Genomic DNA, 22,930 nt, shown 5'->3' on the forward strand with positions numbered 1-22,930 from the left:
TTACCTTTATCCAATATTGCTGTCACTTTATTATAAAATGTGAATAAGTTACTAAAACAGGGCCTACCCTTTACTCCTGAGCAGTTAACACTTTTTACAGTTTACACCTTTACACTTGATCTGAGCAGTATCATGGTGTAGCCATTACGTTATCCAATTCTGCTGTCATTTTATTATAAAATATGAATAAGTTACTAAAACAGGACCCAGTGGCACACCTAGGGAGGGGGCCAAGGGACCCTGGCCCCCTCCAAAAGGAAAAGGGAAAAAACACTAGAAAATTTTCAAATATATTTTCCTAATTAAAATTCATTTTTTTTATTTATGTTGGGTCGTGTTTTCTATTTCTATACTACTTATGAATTAGCAGCCACATAAGGTGGGAATTCCCCAGGGGGGAGTGAGAGGTGCGATTGAAGTCTGATTAGCGGAATAATGAATTACTGACCATTTAAAACTATATATTTAGAAATTTATATATATTTAATCATACAAATGCATTTATTTTACAAATGATATTCTATCTTTTTCAATTTAGCTACTCGAATACAAATTCTACCCTACAGTTCTTCTTTATGAACTGGTCAATAACATCATCATAAAAAGCTGGTTGTAACTTAATTTTCTCAAGCAACACGCACACTTGTAAAGGCTGGCTGAAGCTCACTGGCTAGAGCTACATTAACTGCATATGGCCTGTGTTTAAGGAACAGAGTGAGACGACGTGAAATGGCTATACGCGCGCATGAAATCACAGTGCTGCAGCGAGGACCTGGAAGCTCCTACAACCGAGCAAGCCAAGGTAGCTTTGACTAGATGAGCAAGCATGGGCCTTCGATACACAACGCAAAGCTCAATTATTGCCGCGCAAGTTTAAGACGTCTTCTGTCTACAAAAATAAAAGACTAAATGGAATGCTTATAAATGCATGCATTTATTAACAAATAAATGTTACTTCTTTTTCAGTTAATGAGCTTGTGCAGCAAGCATGGAGAATTCATCCCTGGAATACCCTATAGCTCTCGGGAATCCCGGCTGCTGTGAACGCAAGGCGAATGAAGTAGTGCTCTTGCAGACCGAGTGTTACTTCATTTGCCCGAGCAGAGTCAGAGGAGATCACGGGTATCGTGTATTGGCAATCACTGCAGATGCTCAGTCGTAGGTTGTATGCAATGTAGTGTGCATTCTCAAATCTCTACTCAACTCCCCCCCCCCCCCCCCCCCCCGATTAAATCTTGAGTGCTCGGCCCCCTCCAAAATTAAATCCTGAGTGTGCTACTGACAGGACCTACCCTTTACAAAGCCATGCTGTCCACTATAGAGTATCGCTTCCCTATCCACCCACTGTTGTATTTTACCTTTCACCAACTTTTCCAATACTTTAAGGTAAAATCGGTATATAAGAATTTTATATAAAATTCTTTCTATACAAAATTTTACACATGCAATTGTACTTCACATATCCAACACTTCAATTATCAGAATGGCAAATTGCCTTCACACTGTGGTTGGATAAATGATGAATTTATCCATTATAATATTAATAATAAGGTAATTCCCACTATTACCTTAGAGGCAGTTAGCACCATATTCTTGTAAGCTACATAAGTACAATACTAATTAACCTGCTTAGTATGAACTCTTATTAGGTTAATTAACCTATTGGCAGATTAATTAGTATTCAACATTATGTAGCCTACAATAGTACAGTGTTTGTTACTTTTAATGTAGTTATATTTATGTATATTTTCCTGAAGATAATTTTAATGCCATTAAAGTTATTTATCTCAAAATGGTACTTGATTCCATAAATATGAGTGTTATGCACTGTTCAGTTACACTGAAAGAAAGATTTCCACATTTCAGGTTTTTTTCTTACCTTAAGTTATTATGTACTCCTGATTGCATTCCTCTTAAACGTTTTCTACTACTTCTGTAACTTCTTGTTTCGTTGAACAATCTTTCAAAGTAATTACTTGAAACATCTAGAATATATTTATTTTTAGCTTTCATGTCACTTTTATTATCTCTGATTTCTTTTACAGTACTATTTCCTCCATTTCTAAGATTTTTTTCAATTGCATCGCACATTTGCATTTGCACAAGTGCCTTTGTCACTTTCCTAATATTTATCTTTTGTATTCTTCCCAAAGTCTTCCATGATTTTTGTTTTAACTACTTGTACACACTTCTTCACTTTCTATCATTTTTCTCTATATTTTGTTAGAGCACTTACTTACTTGCCAGGATCTTTCAGTGTGCTTTGTTCTTTTCTTAACTGCCTCTTTAATTTCCTGAGTCCACAATGGAGTTCTGTTTTTTGATTTCCTTGCAGACAACTTCACCACATGCCTACCTTTCTGGCTGAATCAACCAGTGATCACTTCAGAGTCTGTCACCGAGTCTGCAAGGTTTGTATATCCAAGTATTTCAACTGGTTTCATATTCCTCTCAAATTGAAGAATATTTGTGTCTAACAGTTTGCCTCTGAAAACTGCTCAAATTTGATTCTTTTTAAAACTTTCTTACACACGTTTCTTTTCAATCATCATCATCAAATTCCTGATATGTATTCTCAGTGGTGTACATGTTTCTTTTCAATATGATATTCAGTTTCATTCTGCTCAAAACTGAATGATAACTTCCTATTTCATGTATTCTCTGACCTCATGTTGTTATTGCTATTCATATTACCATAGTGAATAAGATTTTTCATATTTCTTGTCTTCTTTCCATCATGCTGGAATATGGTGTTAGTAATGACCAGTCCATGTCCTGAACAGAATTCTAGCTGGTATTTGGAAAATTTGGAGAACAGAGAAAAGCTCTTAATAATGGTCTTGTTATTATTACATGCAAAAATGGTCTTGCATTTTCATTGTCATGAAAAGGATATTGTTTCTCTGAAATTCTTATGCCAGTAGTTATGTATCGATTTCAGCTGTTAATAAGTAGATGAAAAACAGCAGATGGAAACAAATTAATTCACATATCTTTTTAAGATCATATTTTTTCTAGACATTCTAAGAACTATGTAAAAAATCATTGAGGAAAGGGTTTTTTTGATTTAATGTTCAGAAACAAAATGGCATGTACTACCATAATAGGCAGTCAAAACAAAAACTGAATTATTTTAGATGAAATCTTAAGATGCATAATAATGAAAGCAATACATCACAGCACCTCCTCATATTCAGCTGCACACTTTTGAGTTGTGGTGTGTTACTTAAAAAGCATTATTAATTGTTGAATTTATTATTAAATAATGTTCTCTTCTTTAGGACTCGCCTTCCAATAAACTCCTGTTTGCTCGAGACATACCAACATATAGGAAGATGGTAAATAGGTTTTATCAGGATATTGCCTCCATGCCAGCAGTAACAGATCAGGAGATGAGTGCACTTATGCAGGCCCTTTCTGTGGTATGTAACTAGTAAACAGTTTCTCTGAAATATATTTCTCTGGAATATATTTGTTCACTGCTTGAAGAATAAATATATAGGATTATATTATTGTTACTGATAATACATAATTATTTTTGATTTACAACATAAAATAAGCAATCAGCTGGTATAATGAATAATGTAGATTATTTTTCCCATAAAAAAAAATGTATACATTCACTTCTAGCCTTTTACATGCATGCTGCTCTAAAATACCATTTTTTTTTGTTAAAAAGAAAATGTTTTTGACACAAACTGGATTTAAACATGAAATGTGTGGAAGTACCCTCCTTCCATTATCATAATTTTAAACAGTCATAGGATTGTGTTGGTTACTTTTATCCTTAAGATGGCTTCAAACTGTTATGGATTACAATGACCTTTCATTAACACATTCACCAAATACCACCTCACTCCTGTAATCCATGGGATGCCTTATTGCTGCCATCAGGGCATGTTTAAGAAATACATTTCCCAAGTCTCTAAGGGTTTCTCTAAGAGAAAAATCCTTAGAGTCTTGAAAGGAATATAATATCGTGCATTGTACAAAGAATAGATGCTGCATGAAATGAGGTGACAACAAATGACCTCTCACTAGCCTTGGATCCTATCTATAATTTTGCTGTAATCATTTGACATGTTTTATGGTGCTCAAATATTTCAAGATATTCCATAATATCATAAATATTAGTGAAAAATAATTTAAAAAAAATTAGTTTGCCAACTAATTTTTTTTAAAAATTTCTATTTGTTTTTGTACATATTATTAATAATTTATCTCTTTATTACTGTTTATTATTACCTTGAATATTGCTGTAACCTTTGGTTTGGCCCAGTATGATATTTGCTGTCCTTGTGCCAGAAAACTCCTAATCAACTAAACCACCAACTATCAAAAGGCCAGTATATTATAGGTTATCTGGGACGGCCAGATATTTGGATTAAAGTCAGAACTGATACTAAAGATCTGGAATTAAAGATGGAACTAATAGCGAAGTTCTAGATCAATGACAGAACTGAGTCATAATGAGAAAGTCAGACAACTACTGTATATTATCGCGTATAATGCGAAAAATTTATGGTCTAAAGTTAGGGGGTTCGCATTACATTATATGCGGATCTTAAAAAATATAACATCTTATTAGACTTGCACACACAATATATACTACCTAATGCCTATGCAACCAAATCTACTTGACCCACTCACATTCGGCGACCGAGCACGCATCGTATCTATGCATAAAGCCAGTAATGTAAGTAGCGCTAATATCCTGCCCCCTTGGCAGGATATTAGCACAGTTATATCGGTTTAACCACAGTTCATTTTAAATATTATTCGTTAAACAAACCTAGCCTGAAAATGAGCCAACAGAAACGTAAACGTTCATCTTTTGAAACAGGATTTAAATTGCACGTCATGCAGTTTGCAGAAGAAACATAATAACAGTGTTGCTATGAGAGAATTTGGTGTAGTAGAGAGTAATATTAGACTTTAGGGTGAGCAAAAAGAGTCTTGAAAAAATCCCCAAAATGAAACGTGCCCGTCGTGGATATGTAGCATCCTTTCCAGAACTCGAAGAAGAGCTAAATGAATGGATTTTGACGCACTGACAAGATGGCATTATAGTAACAAGACATGCATTTCGTTTTCGAGCTCTACAACTCAAGAATGGTAAATTCAAGGACACACCAGGTATTTCATCTTTTCTTGCTTTGCCTGAGTGGTGCAACAGATTTATGGAACGCAAAGCATTAACATTATGACACCGAACAAAAATTGCGCAGAAGTTACCAAAGCAGCTTGAAGAAAAAGTGCAGTCCTTCCATAAATTTATCATAAAATTACGGAAGTGTCACGGATATGAACTTTCCCAAATAGGCAATATGGATGAGATGCCCATGCACTTTGATATGCCTGGGAATCGAACAGTAAACTCAGTTGGTGAAAAGAGTGTCCTCATAAAAACAACGGGACATGAAAAAACGCATTTTACCATTGTTCTAACATGCATGGCAGATGGAACCTAATTAAAGCCGACAGTGATATTTAAAAGGAAGACAATTCCGAAGCATATGAAATTTCCACCAGGTGTCTTTGTTCGCGTCAATCAGAAAGGTTGGATGGATGAAGAAGGTGTACAATTGTGGCTGGATTAAGTATGGAACATACGTCCAGGTAGCTTGTTACGTCAACAAAACATGCTAGTCTGGGATATGTTCTTGGCGCATTTAACGGAGGCAAGCAAAGAGAAAGCATGAGCTAAGTATACAGACCTAGCAGTCATACTGGGTGGTCTAACTTCCGTTTAGCAGCCGTTTGATGTTAGCTTGATTAAGCCATTATTGATGAATCCCAAGCTTCTTTAAATAAAGAAGCTTGGGATTCCATACCATCTGAAATGATTCAATGCTCATTTCTTAAATGTGGAATAAGTAATTCAATGGATGGATCCGAAGATGACGTCGTATATGAAAGCGAGGATGACGCACAACAAAATGGAGAGCATGATGACAATGATGCAATGCCTACAGATGAATTTATAAATGAAATGTTTGATGACTCAAAAGATGAAGAAGAATTTAAAGGATTTTGACATTTTGTTTTAAAATAAATATTTCTTTTGTTAATTCGTATTGTTTTATTTATAATGTTAGGGAACAAGATTAACAGATCGCATTATACGTGGACATGACATTTTAGGGCTAGTTTGCAAAAAAAATTTCTAGTTCGCATTATACGTGGATCGCATTATATGCGAAAATATACGATAGTTAGGAAGTTGGATATCATGTAACTCACTGTATCTTAAAAATTTAAGTCAAAATAGCATTGAGTCTTATGAACTTATAATTATTTTATGGATGAGCTTGTATGTACTGATGCATTAATTAAAGTAATTAGCAAGAATTTATGACAAACATTAACTATCACATTTGCCATGCAATTCTAAAGAAAATGCATGGAAAATGTTATATACTTTTTTCATGTAACATGCTGCATTTCTGTGCATTTCTGCATATTTTTGAAACGATCATTTTTGTATTAATTTTATGCACTTCACCAATTTTATATTACAATACACTTGAACATACTTCTACATGCATAATTGTGCACAAATTTGGTCACCTGGTTTTCAAAAGGACAAAGAGATGTTGGAGAGGATCCATAGGTGATTGACCAAAATAGTTTCTGATCTCTGGAATGTTTGAATATGAAGAAAGGTTGAGACAATGCAATTTCCAGAGTCTAGTGGATAGGAGGAAGAGGGGTGATATGATAGAGATGTACAAATTGGTAAGGGGTTGTTATAGAATTAATGTTGAAGAAGGTTTTCATAAAATGGTGGGAGATTGGATGAGGAGGAAAATAAGAGGTCATCCCTAGAAGCTGTATAAGTAGGGTGTGAGCAGGTGAGTGAGAAGATTTTTTGCATAGAGACTTGTGAATGATTGGAATGCACTGCCTGAGAGTGTGGTGTCCAAAGAATTTGAATGTGTTTAAAGCACAGTATGATGAGCATGTGTATAATAAAAGGGACCTCCTAGATGAGACTGAGACTTCATGAGGTCTTGGAATAATAATCATAAAAATAAAGGGATGTTTTTCATTATAAACATATTATATTGAATATCTACTGATTTGAGAAATTAAAATTGCAGGTAAGAGAAAACCTTCATGAGGGATACCTTACTGAACTAGAAATCCCCACCTCTATGCTGGAGCACCAGCAATGTCAGACTCATGAATTTTGTTATCAAAAATTATGTTTATTATTTCTACCTTTGTATTATATCTTTATGTATTTACACATCTTTATGTTGCATATCATATTCACTCAATCAAATATGATTTTAATATATGATTGAGTCATTAACCCTTTAACTGCTATGGTCAAGTTAACTCGAGCATGGAAAAAATGGGGACCTTGCTACGATCGAGTTAACTCGATTTGAACTTTCAATTTGTAAAACTCATTTAATTTAGTTTGTGAAAGCATTTGAATTGAGCGGGCTTATAGTGCCCGCTTACATTTTTTCATGATCTTATATAATTATAATCATAAGTATAAGTAGGGTGATAATAAGTAGGGTCATAATAAGTATAAGTAGAGAAAATGTGACATGGAAATAAAAGAAAGAATTAACAAAGGAAAATATGCCTTTTATAACAAGAAAAATTTGTTTATTAATAAAATGAATAAAAATCTAAAGAAAAGGCTTATTAAGTGCTATATTTGGAGTATGACCTTATATTGGTCAGAAACATGGACAATTAGGAAGAAAGAAGCTAAAAGGTTGGAGGCATTTGAAATGTGGTTATGGAGAAAATAAAGTGGACTGAAAAAATCACCAATGAAGAAGTATTACAAAGAGTTGAAGAAGAAAGGAATTTACTAAAGACCATAAGAAGAAGAAAGCATAATTGGATAGGACATATATTAAGAGGAGACAGCCTACTGAAAAGAATGATAGAAGGGAAAATTGAAGGAAAGTGACCAAGAGGAAGAAGATGACTAACGATGCTTGATGATATAATGGGAACAAGAAGATATCAGGAAATGAAGGAGGAAGCAAGAGACAGAGGAAATTGGGGGAAGAGAATCTGCTGAGTTATACCATTGGACCTGTCAAGAGACAGAACACTAATGATGATGATGATGATATAATTATAAAATATTTTAGCTCAGTGGATGTGGCATTTGCACACCACGATGCTTGACCGCATGAAGGAAGACTTCTTAGTTTCGAATCTGGTCGCCGACTAGAAGAAATTTTTCTAAGCCTTTTTTTGACCGGTTCCCGAGTTAGTCAATTGCTGGCACGGGAATGTGGGTTTTTTCCTCCCGGAAACTCGGGTGTTTCATCCAATGAACTCAAGAGAATTGACCGTAGAACCCACATTATTTCAGACATTAAATACAAGTGTTAGGGTTAGGGACCACGAGATGGCGGCACTTGTTGAGCCGTCTCTCTTCACAGCATGCCACTTAATTAGTGATAGCCTTGGGCCACCTATCTCTGATATATGGGAATATATTGCCTATATAAGGGAATTAAAAGGCTTTAGCTGATTTTGATTTATTTGAATTGTGAAAATAACTCAGCAAAGAGGGTCATACTGGTAATTTAGTAACTCAGCAGTTAAAGGGTTAAGTATATTTTCCTTTTTAATGAATTAAAAATGGAATTGCTGAGTCTGAGAGATGACCATGGAGTATTCATATATTGCAATAGATTATTCTGTTATGCATATTTTTCTGCATCTGTAATCCTAATTTCCCAGGATTTACTGATGCATTATACTCTCACTATAGCAAGCACCATTACAGTAAACCCACTCAGTATAGCTAATTATAGCTGAAATCAGCATAGCTGAAAGTCCCTATGATTAAAATTACTATGATTAAAATAGTAATCATAGCATGATTACTATTTTAAAGGAAATTCGTTATATATCAAACTACAGTATTCCTTTGGTCCGTTTAGGTTTGTTATATCGAGAATGAGCTGAATTAGCATAATTTTATATATATATATATATATATATAGGTTCATATCACTTCATTTTTTATGCTTACTGAAATTAATAGCTGTTGTTAGCACTTTGAATGAAATTTTAAATGACTTCAGTGAGAAACCAAACAATATTATGTCATTTATTTTTTATAGTCTCATAGAGGAGAATTGGATGTTGTCAGTGCTCTGCGTGAATTATATGTTTATGCTGCTAAGTACAGTGAACAGGTAATTCTAAATCAAATTGAATCTTTTGTATATTACTTAAAAAATAGTGTGAATGCATTTAGAATGATATGCTTATTCTGTAGATATTAGTCATACATTTCAATGAGAACACATGTAATGATATTAAGTTTTAGTTAAAGTACCTGTGTGTTATATCTAGAAGTAAATCCTTAATCCCTTTCTCTTTTTCTCTCTCTCTCTCTCTCTCTCTCTCCGGACTTGGAGTATGACAATGACCATGTTTGTCACAAGATTCAAAAACCATAGCCAGAACTACAAACTGAATACAGATTAGCCTGTTTAATATGGAAATGGCAGGTGTTTCTCCTATAAAAACATACAGATAGACAGTGAACACACACAGTTAGTTAACAAATAGCATATACTTAGCTCCTACCCTCTTCGGAATCACTAATGTTATTGTCATTTATTATAGGATTATTTATCTCTGTATAGATTAATGATAATATCTCTTGGTATATTAAAACTTGAAGATGAAACACAAATAAGTAATAATAATTTAAAGCATCATTTTTCAAAAGTGGTCCAAAGCTTGCTGATGGGCAACATGGTTTTCCTGGTGAGCCACAAAAGAATTTTATTTAAGTAAATATATTTTATCTTGGAGCCTCCATAGCTCAGTTGGTACAGATGAAGCCCTTTGGTGAGAAAGACCTGGGTTCAATTCCTGTCCATTACATGAGGAACCTTTGTCTGGTCTCTTTCAACTAAAGGTGAGTTAGCCGATCTCATACAGAAGTATAGAGTTTTTTTTTTCACCCAGAAACTTGAGTTTTTCCTCCCTCACAACTGACAAACCAGCCCTGTGAACACACATGGATACAACCATGAGTACCTACAACAATGCAGAAGAGATAGGATCCTCAACATCCTTATGTCCATAGTCAACTATGAGTCACATCATGGTAGTCAACCTCCCTCCTGGACAGAGACGACATATCATGGTGATGATCTTTAAAGGTACCTGTGGCATGATGTAAATAACAAATTACATGATGACCACAGTAACTAACTTTAATGGAATTAAAGTACAGATATTTTGTACTGAAAATAACAGTACATCATCAGTGCATAGAAACAAGCAAATCAAAGAAACAGGAAAATAAGGTATATACAGCAGGAATGCAGAGAAATGACCAGGGCTTCTGGCCTAATATCCAGTCCTCAGCTTCTTGTGGTGCACCCTGTTAGGTATCTACCTGGATATGGAATAAATGAGGATGGGCTGACAACTTGGGATTTAGCTGACCAAATTGTATTCTTATTGGCTTAAACCACAAATAAAATGATGGTACAACACGACAGAATTTCATGCCGGCTGGGGCATCACCAGGGAACCAGGGTGAACAATGAAAAGTCTGCTACTGGAACAAATCCTGAAACACACTCCAACTCAACATCACCGGAGTTCAAGATTGGTACTATCAACATAAAGAAGCCTGAATGAAAAAGAAATGAAGCTGGCTGAGGAATTGGATAAGTACCAGATTGACAAAATAGGGGTGACTGAAACAAACTGCTGAGGTCTTTTTAAGCAATAAATACAAAATGTTATATTCAGGAAATAACAATCAGGGAAAAGAAGGGATAGCTATAGTATTCAACACTAAATAAGTGTTGAATACTAGGTAGATGGAGGAATTTTTTGAGGCTTTAGAGAAAGCAACTGACAATGAAAAAGAAAAAGTTGGTCCTTGTTGGGGATCTAAATAGCAGAGTGGGAAATGATTGTCAGACATATCCTTGATATATTTGCCATTATTATTTTTCCAAAAATATTTTGGGAAAATAATAATGGCAAATACATGTTCGATTTCTGCTCAGGACATGGACTGATTATTACTAACACAATATTTAAACATAAAAAGTTGTGCATAAATTCACATGAAGAGAAAAGGTGGTGAGGAACAAGAAAAGTCTCATTGACTATGTTATTGTTAATAGTGATATTTTCTCACTGGTGCAGGACACTAGAGTGTACAGAGTATTTGAAATTGGAAGTGATCACCATTTAGTCTTGAGCAGGATAAAATTGAATTTCATATTAAAAAGAAGAACATGTAAGTTTTAAAGCGAATAAAAGTCGAGCAGCTCTCAGATGTGAACTGTAGACTAAAATGCACAAACATTATTCAAGAAAAAATGAAAGACTTTGAGAACAGGAACCAAACCGTGGAGATTCAGTAGTAAGCCCTGAAGAAAACATCGATTGATTCAGCCAGAGAGGCATGTGGTGAGATTGGCTACAAGGATAGAAAAATCGGAACTCCATGGTGGACACAGGAAGTTAAAGAGGCAGTGAAGGAAAAGAAGAAAGCATATCAAAAGTTACTAGCAAATAAGTCAGCTTGTGCTCTTAGAGAATATGTAAGAAAGCTAATATAAGAATGACAAATGTAAAAATGTAAGAAAGCTAAACATTATGTAAAACTAGCTAAACAAAAGTCATGGAAAGACTTTGGCAGGAACATAGAAAATCAACATCAGGAAGGTAGAAAAATATTCTGGAGGCTGTTGAAAAAAGCTCAGAAATGGAGGAAAGAGTGCTGTAAAAGGAATTAGAGATGATAAAGGTGACAAAAAAACTGGAGAAAAAGATATACTTGATGTATGGAGAAATTATTCCAAAAATTGCTAAATGAAACAAGCAGTGACAGCACAGTGGTAAAAAACACTCAACAAACATGCAATCAGAAATGCATATCCATAATTGAAGTAGAAAAAGCCATCAAAAACCTGAATTGTAGAAAGGCAGCAGGAGTATTATATTTGACCAAAAATGCTCAAGTATGGAGGTATAAAAATCTTACAGTGGCTGCACTGCATAGTTCAGAAGGCCTGAACAGAGGGACAAATTCCTGATGATTGGAGTATCATCCATTACAAGACAAAGACAATGAAAATAGGCAGAAACATTGAAAATATCAACTGCATCGTGAATGGAGAACCTGTAGAACAAGTAAAACATTTCAGCTACTTAGGCAAAAATTTTAGTGAAGACAGTAAATTAAATATGGAAATAGACAACAGAATGAACAAAGCTGGTATGGTAGGAAGTCAACTGAATAAATTTATATGGAATAAGAGAGAAATTAGTCAAACACTAAATTAGCTGTATACAAGACAGTGTTCAAACTAATTTTAACCTGTGGATCTGAGAGCTGTTAGAAATAAAACACTCGACCAAAGACTAGTGACCACTGATATGAGAGTCCTGAGAAAGATTAGGGGCATGAACAGATGGCAATATCATATTAAAAAAGAGGATATTAGGAAAGAACTCGACTTCGATGCTAACAGTGTCAAGTGAAATGTGTTAGCAGAGCTAATTTCAGGTGGTATGGTCACTTACACAGAATGGGAGGAGAAAGATTAGCAAAACAAGCGTTCTCTGCTAGGTTGCCAGCAAAAAAGACCCAGAGGATGACCATGATATAGGTGGATGAAAACAGTAAAAAGTGCCTTAGAAGAAAGAAATATAAGATGTGATAATATTGGCGTCTTGACAGATAACAGATTGATTTGGAGGAAAATTGTTGATAGGAAGTTAGTAATGAAGCAAGTTTTTCATGTAGTACTATCATTATATCCTATACACCCCCTTGAGGATAGATGTCAGGAATATGATGATGATAACAAGCTAGGTTTTCAACACTTTATCTGAAAACAAGAAAAACAAATTTGCTATACATAGAGCCAGATGTGAGAATAAAACTCTCTAGCTTGGTGAACTAGCATGTTCACTGTTGTCTGAAAGAAAGCAGTGCCAATCTTCACATTAATATATTTAATATATTTTCTACTTCTTTATACAAGTTTAATTCCTTGCATGTTTGAACTTGAATAAACAAATGCTTTACAGGTGTCTCAATTTTTGATATAAATCACAGTAAGTATTCCATTTCTATCCTAATTTTTTCCCATTTTCCATTGAAAAATATTAAGGTTGTATATTATGCCAACTACTCCAATTTTGCACTGAAGAATGGGATGGAATGTGAAGGCACACCTCTAATGAAATATGATCTGTTGGTTAAAGATTAGTGTATGGGGCTAGTGGGTTGCTGAGTTATATACTTTGTCCAAGTGGGCCACTGCAAGAAAAGTTTGAAAAACACTGCATTAAAGGATAGGTATCTATCCTCTAATGATTATATTGAAGACGACTACCACAGTCAGTTTAAATATCAAGTTGATGGTAGTAATATTTTATTGCAGTTTAACATTTAAACTGAAATGTACTATATATATATATTATGTGGCTCCCACTCATGAAAGGTGTTTTTTATGTAAATCTATAGTACATTAGTACCGTGAGTGAGTTAAAGATTTCTTTTGCTGTTTTTTTGTTCATTTTTATAATTTTTTTTTTTTTTTGTATTTTTATTGATTTTGTACCTGGTCTTGGAAACCTTGCTCTAGAGACAAAACGTGGAACTTTTTCAAGTCACTTCAAGCCTCCAATAAGTTGGGTGGTTGTGGTGGTGTCACACCAGGCAATGAAATTCATCTCCCACCTAAAGACAATCTCAATTCATGCCTGTGGCAGGATTCGAACTGGCAGCCTGTTGATTGGCGAGTAGGTATACTATAACCACTCAGCCAGCTAAATATAATTAAGAGTACAGGGATAATAGAAAAAAATTGAGCATATATAAATAATTACTTTGAATGCTTATTTAATAAGGTAGAAGAATGCTAATGTAAATGTAGTAATTAAATTATCAAGATTGTTTTGAAACTAAGAAGTAACAATTCTTAAAACAAAATAATGGGTATTTAATCATTTTTATTCACATTAGAAAAGTTAGATACCCCTTTACAGTATCCTCTGAGCATTCTCTCACTGCAGCACCAACAGGTATACATATTAGTTTTGTTTTCTTCCACTGAATCTTCTGTGAGAGTTCTATTAGTGACAGAACTGCCAGTTTTGATTTGCTTGTTCATATACAATGCATCTTGTAAGCACCAGGGAAAAACCCAAAAAATCTGTTGGAACAAGAAAAGATGCATTTTCTGATTAGCTAGATTAAAGTCAGGCTGGAAATTTTCATTTCTTGTGCAATATAACAAATTGTTAAAAGTCCTTTGATTTAAGGGCTGTTGATATTGGCAAAAGCTTGGGAATTGAACCAGAGTTCACTGTCACTGGCATGGAAAAATTTGTGCTACCAAACTTTGCCTATTTTTAAGATTCAAATCCATTGAACAACATGAAAGGGAAACTGAAGGGGCAGCACAGCTTGGAGAAATCTTGTCCTGGAGGTTGAGCTTGTCCAGCCTTTTCAAAGACCTCTGAAAAAGATGCATCAGAACCTGATCTCCAGAGACTACAAGAGAATTCTCAATGCAAAGAAAATTATTGACCTGATCATGACAGAACATTCAAGGCTTGTTTAAGAATTGATTCTCATATCGAGCCATATGTGTTTATCCTGAGTAAGATGTTGAACAGAAATAGATGAAACTGATTCTTTCTCTAAAAATGTGACTTACTTCTCCTCATCTTTAAGAATCTATCTCCTCCAAATCAGGCACCTAAATTTTTTTACTATTTCTTGCACACTGGCGGCAACAGGAGAACTGGAAAGTTACTTGACATTTTTCTTCCAGAATTAAGTGAAGTAGCTCTACCCCTCAGCCTACTATGAAAATAGCTGAAAAAAAAAAAGACGCTATTGTTTTTTACCTTTAAATTTGTTAGTGTTTTACAAATTTTTTTTACAGTTTTATTTATTTCAACTCACATTTTCTTGAAAAATTAAGGGTCATTAAATCATTCTTAAGATATTCTTTATTAAAACAGCATCTGTATACTATAATATACTATAACATCACTATAATACTAACATAAAGTAACATTTAAATAATTATTATGGAGAGTGGAGCATTACTCACTGATCTACTGATCAGTGAGTAATGTATTTATTTCCCTCCAAAAAGTAGTCATTTAAACCATCTCTGTTTTTTGTAGTTAAGTAATGTTAAAAGACACATTGTCTGTTTGTTTGATTCTTTATTATAAAATTTTGCATTGTTGGATCTACTACCCTTCAATTGTTTTGGCTATTTGGATATTCGCAGGCGTAGACTTCTGTGGCTAATCGGTTCAAAAGATATATTTCAGTGATTACACCACATTTTTTATTATTCAGTTATACAAAATACTGAAATAATAGTTCCTGACAAGTTTCATAAATAATACGATTTACATCTTCAGGGGGTAAATAGTATAACTTAAAGTTTAAACAAGAGAATTAATAAATACAAATCATAACGGTCTGCTATTCATAAACTCAAAAAACAGAATGCAGATATAAAACGTTATTGACATTGAACAATACTGGACGATGTCACATGTTCTTGTTCTCATTCATACAGTCCGAGCTCAGATTGAGATAGATTTTTTATTAGAGCTGACCACACTTGATGGAGAATTAAAGCTTGATTTTTATTTCATTGGGTTAGGTTTTTTAGCATATTAGCAGCTTCTTTAAATTTTCTTATATAACTGTTGTTTTCTATGTATGACATTGTCGTTTTTTGCCAGAGTACATCGTGTCCAGTGGAAGTGGTATGGAAAGTAAGATCCGTTTTTTTGTTCTCTTTTGTATTGTACGTCTTTTTGGTGTTCAGCCATGCATATTTCTCTTTTATTATTGTCATAATAATAAAAGATAAAGGCAACCCAACTGTCGTTTTAAATGCTACAGAATATGATAACGAAATGAAAAGTCTTCTGGAAGATACAAACACCTACAAACCCTTAGACAGAGACCCGACTTGGCATTCACACAAAAAAACAAATGATCTAATAAAAAAAGTGCCTCTCTGGACGGAAGAACTTAAAAAATACTTACAATCAAAACATCCTTTGATACCAAGAATATATGATGTTCCAAAGATCCATAAGACAGATATACCTTTAAGACCAATAGTAGATGGAAGAGATTCAACGACTTCCAACTTGGCGAAATACCTCACCAACATGATCTCACAACATATAGGAAAAACATCTTCCTTCATAAAAAAGAGTAAACATTTCATAGAAAAAGTGAAAGATATACATATTGGTCCAATAGACATCTTAACAAGTCTAGACATTATCAGCTTGTTTACAAACGTCCCGCAAGACAAGAAATTTTGAATCTCCTAGAAGACCTCTTCTCTCCTGACATGTTAAATCTTTTTAAACATTGTATAAACAATACTTTTTTTCACCTATCAAGACAGAATCTGGGAACAAAAAGAAGGACTGGCCATGGGTTCATCATTATCACTGATATTAGCAAACCTATTTATGGAAAAATTTGAAAACAATGCTCTTAAGAATCCATAAAAAACCAAAAATATGGTTACGCAATGTGGACGATATTTTCATCATGTTCAATGGAACAACAAATGAACTTATCAATTTCAAAGATTATCTCAATAATTTGCACAACTCCATAAAATTCACTTTAGAACAAGAAGAAAATAAAAAACTTCCTTTTCTGGATATTCTATTAGAAGTTAATGAAGAAAGTAAACTCTCCTTCTCAGTATATAGGAAGCCGACAAACACTGGAAGATTTCTAAATGCAACCTCATACCACTATCCTTTACAAAAAATAAGCTTAATTAAAACTCTTCAAGACAGAGCATACAATATCTCCAGCACACAAGAAAGATGTAATGAAGAACTAAAATACTTAACACAAATCCTCCAACAGAATGGATATGAAACAAAAACCATCAAGAGAATCCTTAAAATGCCTCCAACTAACAACACAATAAAACAGGATTACAAAAACGCAATCTCACTTCCTTATATCAAAAATGTTAATAAGCTAGCCAAATTAATGAACAAATGCAACATAAAAGTAGCCTTCCTTCCTATGGAAAAAATCTCAAGATTCCTACATCCACCAAAACCACCTCATCATCCTCTTAAAAAACCAGGAGTCTACAAAATCCATTGCTCTTGCGGGATTTGCTATGTAGGACAGACAGGAAGATCTGGAGAAATACGCATGGCTGAACACCAAAAAGACGTATAATACGAAAGAGAACAAAAAATGGGTCTTTCTTTCCATACCACTTCCACTGGACACAATGTACTCTAGCAAAACTCGACGATGTCATACATAGAAAACAACAGTTATATAAGAAAATTTAAAGAAGCTGCTAATATGCTAAAAAAAAAACCCAACCCAATGCAATAAAAATCAAGGTTTAATTCTCCATCAAGTGTGGTCTGCTCTAATAAAAAATCTACCTCAATCTGAGCTCGGACTGTATGAATGAGAACAAGAACATGTGACATCATCCAGTATTATTCAATGTTGAACAATACTGGACGATGTATTGGCTTTATATCTGCATTCTGTTTTTTGAGTTTATGAATAGCAGACGGTTATGATTTGTATTTATTAATTCTCTTGTTTAAACTTTAAGTTATACTATTTACCCCCTGAAGATGTAAATCCTATGATTTACGAAACTTGTTGGGAACTATTATTTCAGTATTTTGTATCACTGAATAATAAAAAATGCGGTGTAATCACCAATATATATATATTTGGATATTCTTTAAAAAAAAAAAACAGATTAATAAAAAAAATAAACATTTCGAACCCATCAGATTTTAAAACTGTTTAATTTAGAAATATAAAAAAAGACATTTTGTCTTTTTAAAGACAAAATTTTTTAAGAAACCTAATTAATGGCTTTTTTAAAAACCTAATTAATGTTATAATAAGGTGATTAACCTTATCTACATAGTCACTGTGTCTGTAAATTACATGTATTCTCTGGCCAGTTTATCTGTCTTGTGGGTTGAAAAACCCAAATATCCATGAGGGAATACTCTGCCATATACAGGGTGTTCGGGATAAATTTGACAGTTTCGTAAGGAAAAAGAAAATCTTCTTTGTATCTATTAAATTTAATGAATTGACAAAAAAACATTACAGGCAGAGTTAATTACAATACTATCAACAAGATTTACTCAAAATAACCACCATTAGCATCGATCACAGCTTCAATTCTGCTTCGGAACCTCGAACAAGCTGATGCTACAGTCTCCCTGGGAAGGGCCGCAAAAACTGTTTTAATTTTATCCATTAACTGGGCTTTTGTATTACTGGAAGTGCGATTGGTGTCTTTTTCAACTGCGCCTCATACAAAATAATCCATGGGGTTAAGGTCTGGGGAGTTTGGAGGCCAAACATTTGGACTGGTGAAGTCGTAGAAATTTTCAGACAACCATTTTTGACTTTTCCCAGAGGTGTGGCAAGGGGCCGAATCCTGCTGCCATACATACGGCCTACCATTGGCTACCCTTGTTATCCAGGGCTTGACTACAGTTAGCAACTCCACGAACAAAGCCCGAATTCCAATGCCAGGGTTCTTCAACACCTGTTCCTGCAGATTTGCGAGGAATTCTGCTGTACGAACGCAATCAGATCGTCTGCTAGGGATCTTTCTTCTTGCTACATCCTCGTAGTCACCATTGCAAGTCTCTAGTTCATGCCTGATTGTTTTTACTGTATTCAGGGAGCATTGGGCAGCAGTCGTAATATCCTTATTTTGATGGCGGGCACGAATCATCATGATACAAGTTATTCTCTTCCATGATTCAGGTGGGTTCCAGCTATCCATCCTTTCTGACATCTTGTATATGAATGAAGAAGGGTCCAAACTTTTAAATGAAGAGAAGTGTGTGTTAATACATGTAACTTACGGAAAAATATAATTAATTATAAATATGTCAAATTTATCCCGAACACCCTGTACATATAGCAATTAATTTACCTTTAGTTGAAAAGTCTTCATAAAAGTTTTTTGCATCCTAGAAAGGATTCAAACCAGGTCTTTCCAACCAGAGGGTTGTCTTTACCATCTGACTGATGGAGGCTCTATATAATCAAAGTTATTGGATAAACAAAATGTGATGAATCAACATTTTGCATTTGCATATTCATCATTATACTTTATGGTGGAATACAATCCACTTGTCATGCTGTAGTAAATTCATATGGACCAAAGGAAATAGTATAAGATTTGAATGATGCATTTCCTCTAGAATAATTGATGCTGTGTGACTTTGGCCTATATATTTCATATTATACTGCTCTTTAAACTTATTTACTGATGATGCACCAACTTCTCTCTCTCTCTATATCTCTCTCTCTATTAGTCCCTTTCTTTTCTTCACCACCTGCCATGAGAAAGGAACTAATAGAGAAGTTGGTGCATAAAAGAGCAGTATAATATGAAATATATGGGCCAAAGTCACATAGCATCAATTATTCTAGAATTTATCATTCAAATGTTATACTATTTTCTTTGTACCTCTATTACCTATCCACCTCTTTACTTTTTTTTGCTATTCCATACATATCCTTAATCTTGTCCTCATAGTCACCATTCCACAATCCTGATGTCACCATGGTTATTTCTTTCTGCACCTTTTCCACCACTGACATACTCTCCCACACCCCTTTTCCTGAAACCTATATGATCATATCCGAGTACTCCTGTTTGGATGTGGCTATACAAAGGTCGTAAAAGAGAGCAACGACTACTTATTCCTACTCATTTGCATCTTTCTTAGCTCTGCAGTAATTCTTCATGTTCTCAGTATAATACTAGTCTTATATATTAGTGTGCATTATCATTCATCATTGCAATCTTCAAATCATTTTAAATATCAGTGTTCAAATACAGAACACTGATATACTAGTGGTTGTCCTCATTCTTTGGCCTTCCTTTTTCATGCACTATTTGACTACTTCCTGATACTTATTAACCAGCAGCTGGAGTGGCTGGTCAGTAATTATCATTTCCACTCCTTTTGCATCTGCTCTCTATTTCATGCAGTTGCTTTCCATATAGCATTGTCTGATGTATTTGTAAGGTTCAGCAATATCATAGTATCCCTTTTCTTATCTAAATTAATTGTTAGCTTATCATAAAATGAGAGTATATTACCAAAACAAGATTGATCTGCCCATTCTTGAGTTTGGATTATACTTCCAGGAATTCAGCCATCGCCATCCTAGAAATACTTATAGGTCTGTGTTTACTGCACCTTACTTGTTTACTGTGTTTGGCACCATACTTATGCATTAGAATTTATCAACTACCTTGCTTCCTTAAATGCTGCTGGCTGGTAGATAAGTCTCAAATCAGCTGATGCTGTAACTCTTAGTTATTCTTGACCTATTACTCAATACACAAAGAGAGAGAGAGAGAGAATGTTTCTATTGCTCTAGAATCGCTACAAAGCATACGCTTCATTTCAAGTAGTTTTTAAGCTATTCCACCTATAATAGTTACCTCAGGAAGTGTTTCCTCTAGCTCGTCCTCAAATAGTACAACTTAGCACTTGTTCGGTATCAGCTGCTTTTCACTGCATATAGTTCATCTAATAACATTTAGTACCCATCAGTGATTTTTGATTACAGTAATTTAAGCATTATTTAAAATGAAAAGTAATAATTGTAACGAAAATTGTTTTCAATACAATAATAGTTTTTATGAATTGTGTAATTTAAAGATAAACTTTAGGTATTTATCATATGTTTTGCAAGTAGTTAGTTTTGATAGTACTAATTCTTAATTTCTTTTTTATAGGTTTTGGAGTCACTGGAATTGGATCCTTACTGTCAAAAAATGCACCTGGCTGATAAACTTGAAACTGTTGCCTGCACACTTGAAGGTGAAGAAACCTCAGTATGTTAGCCCAAAATAAAATTGAATGACAAGAAGTTTCACAGTGTGCCAGTAACCTTATGGGAAATTATCTGTCCTAATGGATGGTTCCACTATGCAATGTTATTGAGGGCTATTTTCCATTTAGCCCTCTTCTCGCCTTCCACTCGTGTGGAATTGTGGTGTTTATAAGCCATCTTTGCTACAAACTGAAATATTCCATTTATGTGTTGTACACACCAGGTGAAACTGTGTGTGTTTGTTTTTATGAACTGAAGAACTGAACCTCAGTTTTTCTGTTACGTGTACAGTAAAAATTGAAGAAATGTCATAACAGAGGACAAATTGTTAGTATTTGTATGAAGATCTTCTTAAAGAAAAGGCTCCAGTGCCTATGCATAAACTGAAAATACCATTGTGTTAAGAAGGCCCTATGGAAAATCATTTTGTGTTAAAAATGAAACACAGCTGATGGGCAGAATTTGTATCAAATTTTAAGCTGTTGTTTGGTATATATATCATGATGTCATGCTGTGTTTGGTTCCTCTCTCATTCTCTCTGTTTTGCCCTTCCCCTCTATCACACTATTTATTGTCCTTATGTTCTGCTCATCTACTGCAGCCATGCTTGCAAGCAGAATGCAGCTCTTTGTCATTCACATTGTTGAAAAGTTAGATAACTTGCTGTTACTACGAGGTTTTGTTTGTATGGCCAGACTGCCTGTGATAAAAGGTAAAGCAACCTGTTTGTCAGTGGGTGAACTAGATGCATTGTTAATGGTCAATCAATGTAAGTTCGTGCCAGTGCTTTGATGTATTTATTAGGCTGTGATAAACCATTGACATCAGCATCGTAAATGGGAAAGGGGGGAAATCTAAACTAGTTATGCAAATACGAACACAGCCTAGGCCTTTTGCCCTAGATCTGTTGTTGTCATCCAAAGGAAGTTATAAGGTACAAAAACAAAAAAAAGTTTTTTTTCAAACAGGGCTCCCACTTTGGGTGTGAAGTTTGTGTGAAATATTTTTTATACAAGAGACAGCAGCTCTGTAGTGTTGTATGAGTATAATAAACGATCTTGAACTAAGATGTAAATTCTGAGACATTGCCCCATTTATTTAGTTAATTTTTACTTGAATTCACATATAAAAGTATATTTGTCTAATGCTTTTGTATGGGTAAAATTTTCCATACTCTCATCAATAGGTAAAATCTTGACCAATCTCATATTTGTTGTAATTGTTATTTTAATTTTCTACAGATTTAATAAAGGTTGTTTATGTTTTTACCCAAACACTTACACACAAGCATACTAGAAGTAGCCCAAAACAACAGAGCTGTCAATTTACAAATAGTATGAAAACTGAAAAGTAATATTGAAAATAAGAAACATTATTATTGTTTTTATCTTATTTATTTATATAGGGGTGCTTAAGGATCAAAGCTGTATAACTGAGAGGAGACCTCCACATAGCCTTTAAAGGAATGCGGAGAACCGACCAGGGCTTCTGACCTAATGTCCAATCCTCACCTTCTCGTCGTGCACCCTGTTGGGTATCTACTTTGATACTGAACGAACGAGGATGGGCTGGCAATTTGGGATTTAGCCGACCAAATTGTATTCTTATTGGTTAAACCAAAATAAAAAATGATGGTACAACATGAAAAAATTTCATGCCGGCTGGGGCGTCGCCCGGTTAAACAAGGCCCCCGTTGTTTTCGCCAGGGAACCAGGGCGAACAGCGAAAAGTCAGCTACTGGAACAAATCTGAAAACAAACCCCAACTCAACATCACCAGAGTTAAAGATCGGTACTATCAACGTAAGAAGCCTGAATGGCAAAGAAATGGAGCTAGCTGAGGAATTAGATAAGTACCAGATCGACATAATAGGGGTGACTGAAACAAAAAAGACCAAAACTGGTGAGATCTTTCTGAGCAATAAATACAAAATGTTATATTCAGGCAATAACAATCAAGGAAAAGAAGGAGTAGCCATAGTATTCAACACAAAATACGAGG

General features: G+C 34.5%; 1 protein-coding gene across 1 annotated transcript in view; it reads left to right on the forward strand.

The window, feature by feature from the left end:
- The window catches only part of LOC150108313 (plexin-B-like), a 352,329-nt gene extending 330,333 nt beyond the window's left edge, over positions 1-21,996 (forward strand). The window contains exons 34-36 of the mRNA XM_090415739.1: positions 3,282-3,422; positions 9,114-9,188; positions 20,832-21,996. Coding sequence (XP_090271865.1) covers positions 3,282-3,422; positions 9,114-9,188; positions 20,832-20,939 — 324 coding nt within the window. The 3' untranslated portion in view covers positions 20,940-21,996. The remainder of the gene's footprint in view (positions 1-3,281; positions 3,423-9,113; positions 9,189-20,831) is intronic.
- Positions 21,997-22,930: the final 934 nt, after the last annotated feature.

The sequence above is a fragment of the Typopeltis vanoorti genome, chromosome 3 (genome assembly GCF_054136105.1).
Source record: "Typopeltis vanoorti isolate ZY-2024b chromosome 3, IOZ_Tvanoo_1.0, whole genome shotgun sequence".
Lineage (NCBI taxonomy): Eukaryota > Metazoa > Arthropoda > Arachnida > Uropygi > Thelyphonidae > Typopeltis > Typopeltis vanoorti.